The 15,630-nt window shown below is 50.0% G+C and overlaps 1 protein-coding gene across 13 annotated transcripts in view; it reads left to right on the forward strand.

Moving 5' to 3' along the window:
- Window positions 1-15,630, forward strand: part of nhsl1b (NHS-like 1b) — a 165,883-nt gene that overhangs the window by 145,480 nt on the left and 4,773 nt on the right. For 8 of the 13 annotated variants that reach the window (XM_036975961.2, XM_036975965.2, XM_090232977.1 and 5 more), the window contains exons 4-7: window positions 983-1,178; window positions 2,518-2,649; window positions 4,641-8,018; window positions 10,810-10,933. In XM_036975961.2, coding sequence (XP_036831856.2) covers window positions 983-1,178; window positions 2,518-2,649; window positions 4,641-8,018; window positions 10,810-10,933 — 3,830 coding nt within the window. The remainder of the gene's footprint in view (window positions 1-982; window positions 1,179-2,517; window positions 2,650-4,640; window positions 8,019-10,809; window positions 10,934-15,630) is intronic. The other 5 variants (XM_090232974.1, XM_036975969.2, XM_090232976.1 and 2 more) reach the window with 1 other exon arrangement.

Raw genomic sequence — 15,630 nt, forward strand, 5'->3', positions numbered from 1 at the left:
CACCCCTGTTCTGTTGTCTCCAGGCCAGTGAGCCTAACTCTGGTTGACAGCAGCTCCCTAGCTCAAAGGGGAAACTGGGTTACTGTTCAGACCCACAATGGCCCCTAATGGTGGGGGCAACTCTGAAGGCCACAACATAACACACGGCCTGCTTCTTCTCCACCCTGCCCTCCTCTCCTCCCTCTGACTGTCCCATGTTTGAGCTGCTGTTGTGACTGATAACATGAGGCTGCGATGCTGTTGGAGAGGTAGGTAGGTATCTGTTGTTTTGAGATGGAAAAAGGAACCAATGTATTTTTATATTTTTTATATTCTGGAATTTGATTTTTGATAATTGTCTAAAATATGTGCCGGCCTGTTTGGTTGATGCCCTGGGTTCTAGAGAAAGCCCAGGTGCTGTAGTGAGAAGTTTGGTGGCGCTGCTCTTCTCGTATCTCTGCAGTGTAGATGTGATGCGCTCAGATTGAGAACTCACAGCCCGTCAGCACAGTTTAACACATGAGAGCATCTCTCTGTTACTCTCCTTTTGTTATCTCATTCTCTCACTCCTCCTTGCTGTTAGTTTGTCGGGGTGTGAGGGTGTGCATGTCAATGTGTGTATGATTGACCGTGAAACATGTTTATAGACTCTCTGGCTCAAAGGTCAGATTGCTGCAGTAAACATAGTGGTGTGTGTGGGTGTTTGGGCAATAATGAACACAATGCTGGAAGAGGTTTAAAGCGTTCATACAAAGGATGGCAGACCCAGTGGGGGCAGGTGCAACACACACACACACACACACACACACACACACAGACACACACTCCTTCCTTCTACAGGCTCAGGTGCGTTTCTTCAGGCTCAGTCTGAAGCTCATCTCTCCTCTATCCCTCTCCTTCCCATCTCTCTCTTTTATCTCCCTTCCTCTCTCATCTCCTTTTCATTCCTGTGTACCCGCCTCTTCTTTTCCTCCCTCTCACTTCTCTCTCTCCTCTCCTCCAGTCCATGGCCTCGTCAGCGGAGGATGACAAGTCCCTGCACCCCATGAGGCCCCAGACCCCCCAGGAAGAGGAGGGGATAGATGAGTGTGACGGACAGGTGCGCTGCTACAAGGCCCCGCCCCTCCCCACCCCTGAGGAGAAGATGAGGATGCAGGCTCAGGCCGTGCCCACTGACGTCATCCCTATCAACGTCACAGGTAGGCCACACCCCCTGGCTGCCACACCCCCAATAGTAACCGTTGTATGTCCTAGGTTGAACATGCCCACAATTACCGATGCCATTCAACCAATGAAATAGGAGTCTTGGTCTTGAAGCAATCCTTTTTTCGCCTCACTTTTAACCCCTCTGTGTGTTCGAATGGACATACTGGGAATTGCATCCACATGCATAGAGCGTTGTGTTTTCTGTCTGTCAGTAGTATTATCTTCCCCCTGTTTTTCTTTCATATTATTATCTCGATCTCTGACCACCCCCCTGCTAAGTGTGTGTTTGTGAGCGTGCTCAGTCCATCCCAGTGTTAGAGAGAGTGAGAGCGATTGCAGTCAAAGGTCAAAGCAGCTCCATGGCTGTATCTCAAACCATGGGGCGCCTGACAGAGACCGACACCTATGACACACACACTACATACACACACAGACATATATACGCACACACATACACACACCACCACCAGAACACACTTCATCTCAGGAACCATCACAGACACCGTACTGCTCTATCTCCCACCCACTAATACATCAGCCCTGCTAGTGACATCTGTCACTCAGCAGTCGGTCTGAGACTGCCCCCCCCCCCCCCCCCACATACACACACACTTTCTTTCCCTCTAACTATCTCTGTCAGCTCTGGCTCAGTGGTGTTTGTCCTGTCCTCTGACTCAGTTTGTCGCTAGCACACACACGCTACAGGGCATAGAGAGAGAGCTGTCTGAGGCTAGATCCTGCCACAAAACACTGCAAAGTAGCACAGACAGCTCCTAACAGTATCAATAGTCAGTTGGTGTTAACATGTATTTGAATACATGTAATTGTGAGACCTATTAAATCTGCAGGCTTCTTAACGCGGATTGGTTTAGAATCAGTATTTCAAGTTAACAAAATGTCAACAACATATCTAATCAAATGAAATAAAAAAAGACTGTTTGTAATGTGAGCGTGTTAGACCCAATCTGTCTATATGTCAGTTTTCATATCACTTTCTCACCATCCATCAAAAGAGCAGATTCGCCGAGTCTGAACTAGTTTCAGACAGTCAGAGCAAAACACTGATCTGTCTGTATGTTTGGTCTTGTATGGCTGTGTGGGATACTCGCTCTTTTAGTTTCTGTGTTTATCTGTGTGTCACCCCCCCCTGTCTATGTTATACAGCATGCTTTTCTATATATATGTGACTGTCTACTCTCTCTGGTTCTGTCACTCTGCCCGTCTCTAAACTCTGCATGTATGAACACAACTGCACGTGTGTTTGTATCACTAACGGGCTGGTTTTTGTTTGCCGCTGTTCTGCCTGCCTGCTCTCGCCCTCCCGGCCACTAGGGGCAACGTTTGACCGGCAGGCCAGCATCCGCCGCTCCCTCATTAACACTGACACAGTCTCCCGCCGGCCCAAGAAGGTCAAACGCAGAAAGACTATATCAGGGCTGCCTGACAACATCTGCACCGAACTAGGTATGGTATATACCCAGAGCTGTTCTGCATCCCGCTCTCACTAGTCCTCCCACCCTTCCCTCATCCCTGACCCAGACAGCTAGTCCATCCACCTGCCTGCCTCACACCTCTGGCTGGTTTAGTGACTAGTTTGACTCCCCCTCATTGTTCAGTATACCGTAGAACCACCACCATTGCTCATTCTCAAAGTTCTCTTCCCTATTCTAGAATTTCTACATCTGCTTTCTCATGCTAGAATCTTGACATTTGACATCTCTCTTCTAGAAGCTCTTCATAAGCCCCCCCACCCCCCACCCCTCATAGTAAAATCTCTACTGGCATCTGTCATTGCAGGACCTTTACTTCCTCAAATCTAGTAGTCCAGAGTCTGACATCACTCCGAAACACTCCTTTTCCCATGACCCCCATGGGCCCGGTCTCTGCACTGTCCTCCTCCCTTAGCCATGATAAGTGTTTCTAATGTGAACACACACAAAAATGTAATATCTGGTGACTTACGAGAACGACGCTGGTAACAAGTCTAGTGAATCTAAATGGGCACTTATTCATATGTGTTAATCCCTGGGATACACTGATAATCTAAGCATGCCACAGTGTGTTCCACACATCCCACCACTAAACGCTGCATCTAATCCCAGCATTCCTACCACAGATGTCATTCTATCTTCATATTTCCACAACTGTGTAATGCACACTCGCCTATCATGGGGGAGTGGGGTTGGCTTGAGGCCAATGGAGGGAGGGGGAGAAGGATGGGGGAGGTTAAATAGGAAAGGGTATATGATGTGGGGTGAATGGACAATATTGGTTTTCTGTCACAATCAAAACAAACACACAGTCAAGCATACATGTCCTATTGTGGATTTCACTGTGAAATTGGTCTTAACCCGAACCCACCTCTCCTCTCCTCTGTCTCCCCAAGACTTAGGGGATACGCCAGACGAAGAGGGCCTGAATGTTTCCATTTCCCGCCCCTTTGCGTTTATTGTCAGCTGTTGTTATGATAGCCCCACCCTTCTAACACCCCCCCCCTGACCTTTCACCCCTAATCCTCAGAACAGATGGGCTGAGGAACAGGCAGAGGGGCCAGGGTTCCTCACCCCTGCTAATAGCTATGTGCTACACTAAGTTAAGCTAACTCTATTAAGGTATGGGTGACTGGGGACTCTCCTTGCGTTAAGAGAATGTCATCTCGCTGTAGGATGAGATCAGCTGATAGGCAGAGCTTTGAAGCCTTATTATACAGACAGACCGGTGTGAAAGACCAGACAGACAGGCTTGGAAGTCCTGATTACTGTTAGATGGTAAGTCCTTGCCTCAGTGAGTGAGATACCCAGGCTGTATGTGAAGTAGAAACCTGCAGCTTAATCTATCTAATACAGCAGTGCTGTCACTCTCTGCCTTAGGGAGGGGAGGTGTGTGTGTGTGAGCGTGTTTAGGGAGCATGAGCATCAACAAGCAGCCAGCACAGATGGCCGATACATCAGATATCCTCTCCTATTTTACACCAGATCCTTCACTTTGTTTATTTATATGTGTGTGTGTGTGTGTGTGTGTGTGTGTGTGTGTGTGTGTGTGTGTGTGTGTGCTGCCCAATGCCTTACCAGCTGCCCACACCCTGAGGACCATTCTCTTTCTGATCAGACGGAGCCAGAGTAGGAGGGAAAGCATAGTGGGAGTCTTCCTTCTGGTGTCTGTCCTCTTCTCTCTCGGTCCCACTATTCCTCTCTCTCCATCTCTCTCTCTCTCTCTCCATTTCTCTTTCTCTAACTCTGTCCATATCTGTCGTAATGAAGACGACCAGCGGTTATTAGCGCATCAGACAGGGCTGCAGAAAATCAAATTAATTAGCCTCTTAGACACAGCTAATCTGATTGACAGCCTGACAGAGAGAGGGGGAACAAGGGAGAGGAAATTAGAGAGAGAGGGGCGGAAGCTGGAGGTATTTTGATTGCTCATATGTTAAAACTCTCTCTCTTTCTCTTCTGCAGTGGCGAAAGGACGTGGGGGCGAGCTCCGGCCACATTCCATGTTCATCCCGGGACAGTATTCCACATTGGGAAGAGTCGGGAGCGTCAACTCATCGCTCAGACATTCCAAGACAAGGGACTCTGGTTGCCAGACTGAGGAGGTGAAGATCGTTCCACCGTCCATGCGGAGAATCCGGGCTCAACGGGGACAGGGAATCGCAGCCCAGATGGCCGGAATTTCCACTTCCTCGTCTACAGGAAGCATCTCCGTCTCCAGTAGCGACGGCTGTTCCGGAATGCTGGTCCTACCCTCGCATCTGAATGTAGATGCCCAGCGCTTCCATAGTCTTCCCAGACCCGGGCCAAGGGTGTCTCTCAGCGCTGAGCCCATCTACAGCAGCACCCCCATCAGGCTGGAAGACCACAATGCACCTCAGAGGCAGATCGGCAAACTGCAGGTGGACAACACCGTGGTGCATCTGAGAAACTCCCCCAGGACAGGTAATCTGAGGCCCAAGTCTCAGGAGGTGCGGGGGTCCCAGACAGGGGACTGGGGTGGTGGTCCAGCATGTGTGGTGTCCCCCCACGCTGCCTACTCCACATCCCTCATCCCCAACGCCACCATGTCCTGCTCTGCCGAGGTTGTGACCCTCCATACGTCCTCCAGCCAGCACCCCCAGACCCCCGGGACGGCCTACCCCATCTCCAGGCCTCTCAGTCTGGCCACGGGCACCAGCAGGGACCCCCTGAGCTCCACCTCCTTCACTCACAGGACCACCTGCCCTGCCCGGGCCACCTCCACACCAACACATACACATCCCCAAGACGCCCCGGCAACGCCCAGCGAATCGGGCTGCTCGGATGGCAGCCTGCACAGCCACACAAGCACCATCGCAGCAACGACTCCGTCCTCGGCCGACGACCAGTGGTCAATCTATGACACACCGGAGAACGTGGTCCTGCCCCGGCGTCCTCTGACCTCTAGCTGCTCTACTCCCATCAACCATCTGAACAGCAGCATGGAGCTGTCGTCCCGCACCGACTCCAGCTCCCTGTACTCCCAGGACAACGACGGCTACTACACCTCCATGCACCTGGACTCTGGCCTACGCTCCAGGAGCCATGGTAGCGGGCAGGGCCACGGGATGGTAGCCAGCCGGACTGCCAGACACAGCATGTACGAGTGCCGTGAGCTACCTAGCCACGAGGAAGATTCTAACAGTCTTTACAGCGATCGCTCACTGTCCCGCAGCATCTCTCTCCGCAAGGCCAAGAAGCCGCCGCTGCCCCCAGCCCGGACTGACTCCCTCCGCCGCAAGCCTGGCGCGAAGAAGCCCCTGGGTGGAGTTAGTGCAGTTAGCATGAGTGCTAAGGGATCAGTGCTGAACGAGACACTGATTGCTAGCCTGCAGCAGAGCCTCCAGATGGGTTTGAGAGATCGAAAGGGGAAGGGCGTGTCCCCCTCCTCGCCCTCCCACAGCCCGTGCAGCGACTACGAGGACCCCTGGTTGCTGCGACCACGGAGCCAGAGCAGTGTGAGCGCCACCAGCTCCGCCACGTCGCTAGCGGCTAACAACACTAACAGTGGCGTAGTGGCTAATGTGTACTCGCTCTGTCATGTGACGCCAGCTCACAGCGACACCAGCAGCCTGCGGTCCGACTATGCAGAGTCCTGGGGCTACTACATGGATTACCCCCGTAACCATGGAGACCAGGGGCCGCAGTCCCCCTCCACGCACCAACAACTCCCTGCTGCTAACATTGTAGCGGGCACACACCCGAGGGGTCTGTCGAATGGAAGTGGGGGTCTCCACAATCACATCAATATCCAGGCCTCGGCCCCTCCAGCCCAGGAGGGAGGTGTGGCAGTCAAGCCTAAGACGGCCACCTCGTCCCCGGACAGGATCCATAGACTGACCTCCCCCTCCAGTGGCTACTCCAGCCAGTCCAACACCCCCACGGCCGGCACCCCCGTGCCCTCCTTCATGCGGTCCCACTCCCCCTCAGGACGGCCCAAGCCCAAAGTGCCGGAGAGGAAGTCTTCACTCCTGTCATCTGTTTCCATCTCCTCCTCCTCCACCTCCCTCTCCTCAAACGCCTCTGACTCTCTCAGGAATTCTGGCCCCCCTCCTCCTCCCCCTCCTCCCCTGCCTCCCACCTCAGCACCCATCAGCCCCCCACCTCCTTTCCCTGCTCCTCTCCCCCCATACAACCCCAGCTCTCCCCCTCTGCCCCTCGCACCCCTGTTACCTACAACCCCTCAGGGCACCCCCATGAGCCCTCCCCCTTACTCCACCTCTCCAGACTTCCCTCCCCCTCCTCCTCCAGATTCCCTCATCCACCCCAGCCTCTCCTTCAACGGGACCATCAGTCCTCCTCCCCCTCCATTCCCCTCCACGGTCCCCTCTCCTCCACCACCTCCCCCCCTGCCTGCCCCTGCTCCACCCACAGCCTCCCCCCTCACCTTGAAGGCAGCAAAGAACGCTCTAAAACCAGCTACGGTCACTAACAGCCCAGCAGCCAAGGAGGCCGGCAAGTCCCCCATGCCCCTGATCACCCCATTCGCCCTGCAGAGTGTGCACCTCCGCTCAGTCAAGCAGTCAGAGGAGCAAGTCAACGGCAAGGCGGAACATACCAAAGCTCAGGAAACGGGGGGCAACCAGGCCTGGGCCCTCAAGCCCCATACGCCGGAGAAGATTAAGCAGCAGGAGCATCCCACCATGCTGCCCCTGATAAACTGCACCAGTCCAGAGGAAATCACCAAGGCCTCATCTGCTGTGAAGAAGCTCTTCGCTGAACTATGCTCAGACTACAGTGATTCTGAGGTGCTGCCAGGGGGCGCCATCACCAACGCTAAACCTAAGGTACAGAGCCTGTCCAACAGCTCAGCCCAACCAGATCAGGAGAGGGAACCATCACCCCTCCCAAGCCTCGTGGAGGAGGCAATCAAAAGCTCCCCAGTCAAACAGAAACCCTCAGTGGCCTCCAAGAAGCCCAAACTATCCCTCGTCACCCCCCAGTCTGTGGTGGGAGAGGAGACCGCCCAGACTACCACCACACTGAGCCCCCAGGATGAGTCAACCACCACAGAAGAAGACCAGGTGGACGCTAAAGTGAGAGAGGAAGAGACGAAAGAGAAGCAAAATGAGGAGCAGGATGAAGATGAGGCTTCAGAGAGTTCCTCAGCCCTGACAGAGAATAGTGAACCTTCCACCTCCACGGTGATCCAGGAGGAGACCCAGCCTCCGGACACCGTCACACAGGAGACAAGCCTCGCTGAGGGGCAGGAGCGGAACAACAGAGATGCTGAGGAGGAAGAAGAGGAAGATGAGGAAGAAGATGAGGAAGATGGGACCAGTAGTACCACTGGGTCAGTCAGCTCTAAGGACGACGAGAGTGGTGAGTTAGATTTCATTTATATTATTAACAAAAAAAGACTAATTAAATTCAGATAAACTTGCATAAAGTTGAATGTTTTGAAGAAACAAAATGGGACATCTGTTTTGTAAATTACATTGAGGCAGCTTTTACAATCAAACTTTTGGTTTCTGAGTTCGAGGTCTAGTCTGTCATCATTGGCAGCTGTTCGATGCTGACTGAATTCAGTGCTGACCTGCCAGTCAGTGCTGACTGGTGGCAAGTGTTTGTTAGCTGTGCTGACAGTTTGCGTTGGCTGAGGTAAAAGGCAGTTGGGAGAGGTTACATTGCAGGACATTAGCTGTGCTTAAGGCTCGGGGCTTTAGCTGGGGTTTCCTGCTATCCCTTGGTTCTTCTTCAAATCCCACTTCAAGGCAGGACAAAGGGCAGGTATCGGGGCCAGCTTCCCTTAAGCTAGTCTTAGACTGCCTGCTGTCTCTCTGACTGTGAAGGTATAGAAAAGGTTTAGACTGAAGGCAAGGTTAGCAACACAATACAGGTTCCCTTTATTGAATGTGATCAAAGGTTTAGGATATTGCTGGAAGGATGCACAGGGAAAGACCTCCCTGGGTCTCTGGTTTTAACTGGATCTTGAACTTGTTGTGAGAGTTGAATTACATCTAGAAGAAGCTGCCATCGGGGCTGGCGGGAGTGGCCACTTTATGGGATTTTAAATTGTGTCACATTTGGGGATTTTAAGTATAATCATTGGGTCTGATTGTCTCTGCAAACAGTGCCCTAAAAATAAATAGTTTGCCCATTTAGTGCTAATGTAGCATGGTGCCGCCTGTTGTCTGTTCTGTGTCATTGAGCTCGCCAGAGAGGCATCATACCTGCCTGCCTCTTCCCCTAAGTGAGAGCTCAGCTTAGTGAGGGACAGCACTGCGGCAGATGCCTGGATTTATCAGCTCTCTCAATTCAAAGGGCTTTATTGACATGAGAAACATGTTTACATTGCCAAAGCAAGTGAAATAAACGCAACAAAAAAATATCTCCATCCTCACTCCATCTTCTCTTGTTCTGGTTTGTTTTATGCTGTCGCTGTCTCATTCTAATCTATGTCTCCTCTATCTCCTTTCTATTACTGGACTCTCCTTTTGTGTCTGCTTCCCCCTCAGTCTGCTTCCCTCTGTCTGCTTCCCCCTCGGTCTGCTTCCCCCTCGGTCTGCTTCCCTCGGTCTGCTTGCCCCTCGGTCTGCTTCCCTCGGTCTGCTTCCCCCTCGGTCTGCTTCCCCCTCGGTCTGCTTCCCTCTGTCTGCTTCCCTCTCGGTCTGCTTCTCCCTCGGTCTGCTTCCCTCTCGGTCTGCTTCCCCCTCGGTCTGCTTCCCCCTCGGTCTGCTTCCCCCTCTGTCTGCTTCCCTCTGTCTGCTTTCTCTGTCTGCTTCCCTCTGTCTGCTTCCCCCTCGGTCTGCTTCCCCCTCGGTCTGCTTCCCCCTCGGTCTGCTTCCCCCTCTGTCTGCTTCCCTCTGTCTGCTTCCCCCTCGGTCTGCTTCCCCCTCGGTCTGCTTCCCCCTCTGTCTGCTTCCCTCTGTCTGCTTCCCTCTCGGTCTGCTTCCCCCTCGGTCTGCTTCCTCCTCTGTCTGTTTCCCTCTGTCTGCTTCCCTCTGTCCACCCCATCAATAATTATGTCCAAGTATCTATTTTATTCTGTACTCCTCTTTTTTTCATCTGTCATCCTCTATGTCTGGTTGTCTTCACTCGCTTTCTACTCTTCCTGCTCTCTCTCACTTTCTTCTCTCTTCCCTCTCTTTCACTCTCGCTTTCTTCTCTTCCCTCTCTCTCTTCTCTCGCTCTCTTCTCTCTCTCTCTCTCCTCTCTCTCTCGCTTTCTTCTCTTCCCTCTCTCTCTTCTCTCTCACTTTCTTCTCTCTCTTTCTTTCTCTCTCTCTCTCTGTCTTTCCCACTCCCTCTCTCTCTCTTTCCCACTCTCTCTCGCTTTCTCTCTCTTTCTTTTCTCTCTCTCTCTCTCTCTCGCTTTCTTTTCTCTCTCTCGCTTTCTTTTCTCTCTCTCGCTTCCTTCTCTTTCTCTCCCGCTTTCTTCTCTCTCTCTCTTTCTTCTCTCTCTCGCTTTCTTCTCGCTTTCTTCTCTCTCTCTCCTCTCTCTCTCTTGCTTTCTTTTCTCTCTCTCGCTTTCTTTTCTCTCTCTCGCTTTCTTCTCTCTCTCTCGCTTTCTCTCTCTCTCGCTTTCTTCTCTCGCTTTCTTCTCTCTCTCTCTCACTTTCTTCTCTTCCTCTCTCTCTCTGGGAGGTAGGGGGCATCTGTCTTAGTGGGAGGTCTGTTTAGTGGAGGGAGGCGGGAGAATGTGGAGAGTAGGGGGAGGGACCCACTGTACGGGAGGGGAGGGGAGAGGAGATGTGGGGAGGGAGGGGGGAGGGGGAGAGTGTAACATGAGATCGCCTGCAGCGGCTCAGGCAGTCGAAGTGCAGACACGAGCGAGCGAGCGAGGGAGGAGGAGGAGAGAAGCTCAACTAGAAGAGAGAGAGCGGGAGAGAATGTAAGAAGCCAGTCACTCAGGTTACTGTTGCGGGATAGCCGACCATCGGTTATGTGTGTGTGTTAGCTTGCTCCTCAGCTGCTGTCCGTGTGACGTGTGTCCTGTGTGCATGAGTTTTCATTTACCAGGTGAAGTGTTTGACAATTGTAGGGCTGTGTAATGCTTGTATTTGTTCCTCAGTCGGTGTGTATGTATTGTGTGTGTTCTCTCATCAGCATGTGTAACGTGTTTCTAATGTGTGTGTGTGTGTGTGTGTGTCTAATATGTGTGTGTCTCCTAGGTGAGGTGTTTGATTCAAGCAGCACTCCTGAGTCTTCACCGGCCCCCAGGATCCACAGGCGGGGGGATATGGTGACCCCCACACGCCCCCGAACTACAGAGGACCTCTTCGCTGCCATCCACAGGTACGCAATGGCACGGTCTCCTCTCAGTTCATCTCTCAACTCTCCATTTATTTACACCCCATACCCCTCTATCCTCCTCACTCAGCTCTCTCTGTCTCGCTCTCTAACTCTCTCTCATATTCACAACACTCTCATCCCTCTCCTATCCCCCTCAACCACCCCACTGAAATATAGCTTTATCTTACTGCTCTTTCTATCTTCGTGTCTCTCTCTCTCGCATTGCTTAAATGCAGCATGACACTCATCCTAACCCCTGTACCTCCCCTTCATCTTGCCATTCTCCTCAGCCCATCAATCCTCTCTCTCACATACGTTTAGCCAGGCTGTCCTTTTTTTATAATTCTTTTTTTAAATGTATCTTTAACTCTGCATTGTTGGCAAAGAACCCATAATGAAGCATTTCACTGTTAGTCTACTCCTGTTGTTTATGAAGCTTGTGACAAATACAATGTGATTTGATTTGTACTTTCGTCAGGCGGTAGGCAGGTGTCTCTGGGTCTGGCAGCCAGGCAATGGAGGGCTTTTCTCTGTAACGTCTGTTAGAGACGGGCTCACTGGGAAGGGAACCCAGTAGTAGTTAATGGGTGCTGTTGAAGGGATGGTAGCTAGTAGCTTCATTTAGCAATGCTCATGCCGCAGCCACCTGAGAATCTGTGTTTTTCAGTCATCTATTTCCTGTGTTTGAGGAGTGCAAACACACCCTGGTAATGGCTAAAATGGGTTTAATGGAATACATTGTCTTTCCGTTGCATCTATAAGAACACTAAAGCTTCGTCAGGGATTTAACGCATTGTCTCGACACTTACATTGCATTCGGAAAGTATTCAGAACTCCTTGACTTTGTCCACATTTTGTGACGTTACAGCCTTATTCTAAAATGGATGAAACAACTTTTCTTTCCTCCTCAATCTACACACAATACCCCGTAATGACAAAACAGAAAGTTTTTTGTTAGAAATGTTTGCAAATATATAAAAAAATTCAAACGGATACCTTATTTACATAAGGATTCAGACCCTTTACTCAGTACTTTGTTGAAGCACCTTGGGCAGCGATTACAGCCTCGGGTATGACGCTACAAGCTCGGCACACCTGTGTTTGGGGAGTATCTCCTATTCTTCTCTACAGATCCTCTCAATCTCTGTCAGGTTGGATGGGGAGCGTCGCTGCACAGCTATTTTCAGGTTTCTCCAGAGATGTTAGATCGGGTTCAAGTCCGGGCTCTGGCTGGGCCACTCAAGGACATTAAGAGACTTGTCCCAAAGCCACTCCTGCGTTGTCTTGGCTGTGTGCTTAGGGTCGTTGTCCTGTTGGAAGGTGAACCTTCGCACCAGTCTGAGGTCCTGAGCGCTTTAAAGCAGGTTTTCATCAAGAATCTATCGGTACTTTGCTCCGTTAATCTTTCCCTTGACCCTGAAAAGTCTCCCAGTCCCTGCCGCTGAAAAACATCCCCACAGCACGATGCTGCCACCACCATGCGTCACCGTAGGGATGGTGCCAAGTTTCCCCCAAACGTGACGCTTGGCATTCAGGCCAAAGAGTTCAATCTTGGTTTCTTCAGACCAGAGAATCTTGTTTCTCGTGGTCTGAGAGTCCTTTAGGAGCCTTTTTGGAAAACTCCAAGCAGGCTGTCATGTGCTTTTTGCTGAGGAGTGGCTTCTGTCTGGCCACTCTACCATAAAGGCCTGATTGGTGGAGTGCTGCAGAGATGGTTGTCCTTCTGGAAGGTTCTCCCATCTCCACAGAGAAACTCTAGAGCTCTGTCAGAGTGACCATCGGTTACTGGTCACCTCCCTGACCAAGGCCCTTCTCTTCTCCCCCGATTGCTCGATTTAGCTGGGAAGCCTACTCTAAGAAGCGTCTTGGTGGTTCCAAACTTCTTCCATTTAAGAATGATGGAGGCCACTGTGTTCTTGGGGACCTTCAATGCTGCAGAAATGTGTTGGTACCCTTCCCCAGATCTGTGCCTCAACACAATCCTGTCTCGGAGCTCTACGGAAAATTCCTTTGAGCTCAAGGTTTGGTTTTTGCTCTGACATGCACTGTCAACTGTGGGACCTTATATTGACAGGTGTGTGCCTTTCCAGATCATGTCCAATCAATCCAATCAAGTCGTAGAAATATCTCAAGGATGATCAATGGAAACAGGATGCACCTAAACTCAATTTCGAGTCTCATAGCAAAGGGTTTGAATACTTGTGTAAAAAAGGTATTTACATTTCTAAAAACCTGTTTTTGCTTTATAATTTAAAAGGTATTGTGTTTAGATTGATGAGGATTATGTTTCTTTTGATCCATTTTAGAATAAGGCTGTAAAGCAAGGGAAGGCAAAGTACGGCCCACGAGCCGTATCCGGCCCGCCGGGCACTTCAGTCCGGCCCGCGAGACATTTTTTTAAATTATAAAGATAAAAATAATTATGTATACCTTCTTTCTCCCCAGTTTAATTGTATGTAATTGGTAGTTACAGTCTTGTCCCATCGCTGCAACACCCGTACGGACTCGGGAGAGGCGAAGGTCGAGAGCCATGCGTCCTCCGAAACATGACCCAGCCAAGCCACACTGCTTCTTGACACAATGCCCTCTTAACCCGGAAGCCAGCTGCACCAATGTGTCGGAAGAAACACAGTACACCTGGCCAGCGTGCATGTACCTGGCCCGCCACAGGAGTCGCTACAGCTCGATGGGACAAGAAAATCTCGGCCTGCCAAACCCTCTCCTAACCTAACCCGGACCCGGACAACGCTGGGCCGATTGTGCGCCGCCTCATGGGTCTGTGACGCAGCATGGAATCGAACCCGGGTCTGTAGTGACGCCTCAAGCACTTCGATGCAGTGCCTTAGACCGCTGCACCACTCGGGAGGCCCCCGCAAATTGATTTTAACAAACAATTGGTCCCCCAAAAAATGCGTCCCTCCGTTGACTTTCAAAATCACGATGTGGCCCTTGAGCCAAAAGGTTTGCCCACCCCTGCTGTAACGTAACAAAATGTGGAAAAAGGGGAGGGGTCTGAATACATTCCAAATGCACTGTATATCACAAGAAAGAGAACGAAGATAACTTTGTTTTGATGGGTGTTCATTTTTTGTAGAATTTTAAAAAGTAATAATTTAATACAGTTGACATTTTTACAAATGAACACTCAGATTATAGTGATATTATGTCTGATCTCGCAACCAATATAAATTATGCATAGATGGATGTAATTTAGAGCCAAGTGTGTTGATTTTTAATCCGAGGGTATCCTGCTATTGACACTTATTGAATTATGCAACAGAACTTGGCAACAACCGTAATCCATGAGTCCGTCTAGACAGTGCAGGTGAGTGCAGGAAGGCATAGAAAGAACACGTTTTTGGTGGTTTCATCCCTTTATGTTAATATATTCGTATATGCAAATTAGGCACATGATTTTCTTCATTTTATCACAAAATATTTGTAAAATATTTTCCACCATTAGAAAATGTCTATACACATAGTGTACAAAACATTAAGAACACCTTCCTAATATTGAGTTGCACCCCCCCTTCTGCCCTCAGAACAGCCTCAATTCGTTGGGGCATGGACTCTTCAAGGTGTCTAAAGCATTCCACAGGGATGCTGGCCCATGTTGACTCCAATGCTTCCCACAATTGTGTCAAGTTGGCTGGATGTTCATTGGATGATGGACCATTCTTGATACACATGGAAACTGTTGAGCGTGGAAAAACCCAGCAGCGTTCCAGTTCTTGACATACTCAAACAGGTGCGCCTGGCGCCTACTACCATCCCCCGTTCAAAGGCACTCAAATATTTTGTCTTGCCCATTCACCCTCTGAATAGCACACATACACAATCCATGTCTCAAGGTTTAAAAATCCTTCTTTAACCTGTCTCCTCCCCTTCATCTACACTGATTGAAGTGGATTTAACTGATTGAAGTGGATTTAAGTGACATCATTAAGGGATCTTAGCTTTCACCTGGATTCACCTGGTCAGTCTGTCATGGAAAGAGCAGGTGTTCTTAATGTTTTGTACACTCAGTGTATAAGTGCATTCGAAGAAAAAGAAAGTTGCATTTAACAATATATGTTATACCTGAATTCCCACCAAAATCCCTGAACTCCATTCATTCATTATCCAAGCCAGTAAAAAGTTGTATGCGCTATAATTCAGTCATTATCTGATGGATTAAAAACATTCTATATGTTTTGGAGTATCTTCATCCAGTGTCCAACTGTTGCATTCTTTTTTTAAACCTTTTAACTTTTTTATTTTGATGACTGTTGCTACTTCTTCTTAGTGAATGAAAAGCTGATGGTTCATTCATTATTGAGCTAGTTGAACCTAAATCAGAAGCCACATTCCTGATGTAGGTTAGAGGCTTCACTTAAGAGCTTTTCTGTCTCTCACTCTCTCTGGTACACTCTGCTCTTCCAGTCTGCATGTACTCTCTACGTTCTCACACATGTGCATGCGTTCAATGGAGCATACACACACATCATTTGCTCACGCAGCCAACCGGTGTGTGTGTGTGTGTGTATCCTGGTCACGTGCAGCGGTATGATGGTCAGTGAGCTCCCGAGAATCACAGGATTTCATTTCAGGGGATTTTATTTCTACTGGCTTTTGTGTGCGTGTGCGTGTGTGTGTGTGTGTGTGTGTGTGTTTGCGTGCGGGCTTTACTTTTCCTGGTGGATTTCTCCTAACTCTAATAT

The sequence above is a fragment of the Oncorhynchus mykiss genome, chromosome 4, assembly GCF_057628025.1.
Source record: "Oncorhynchus mykiss isolate SJ-2025 chromosome 4, ASM5762802v1, whole genome shotgun sequence".
Taxonomy (NCBI): domain Eukaryota; kingdom Metazoa; phylum Chordata; class Actinopteri; order Salmoniformes; family Salmonidae; genus Oncorhynchus; species Oncorhynchus mykiss.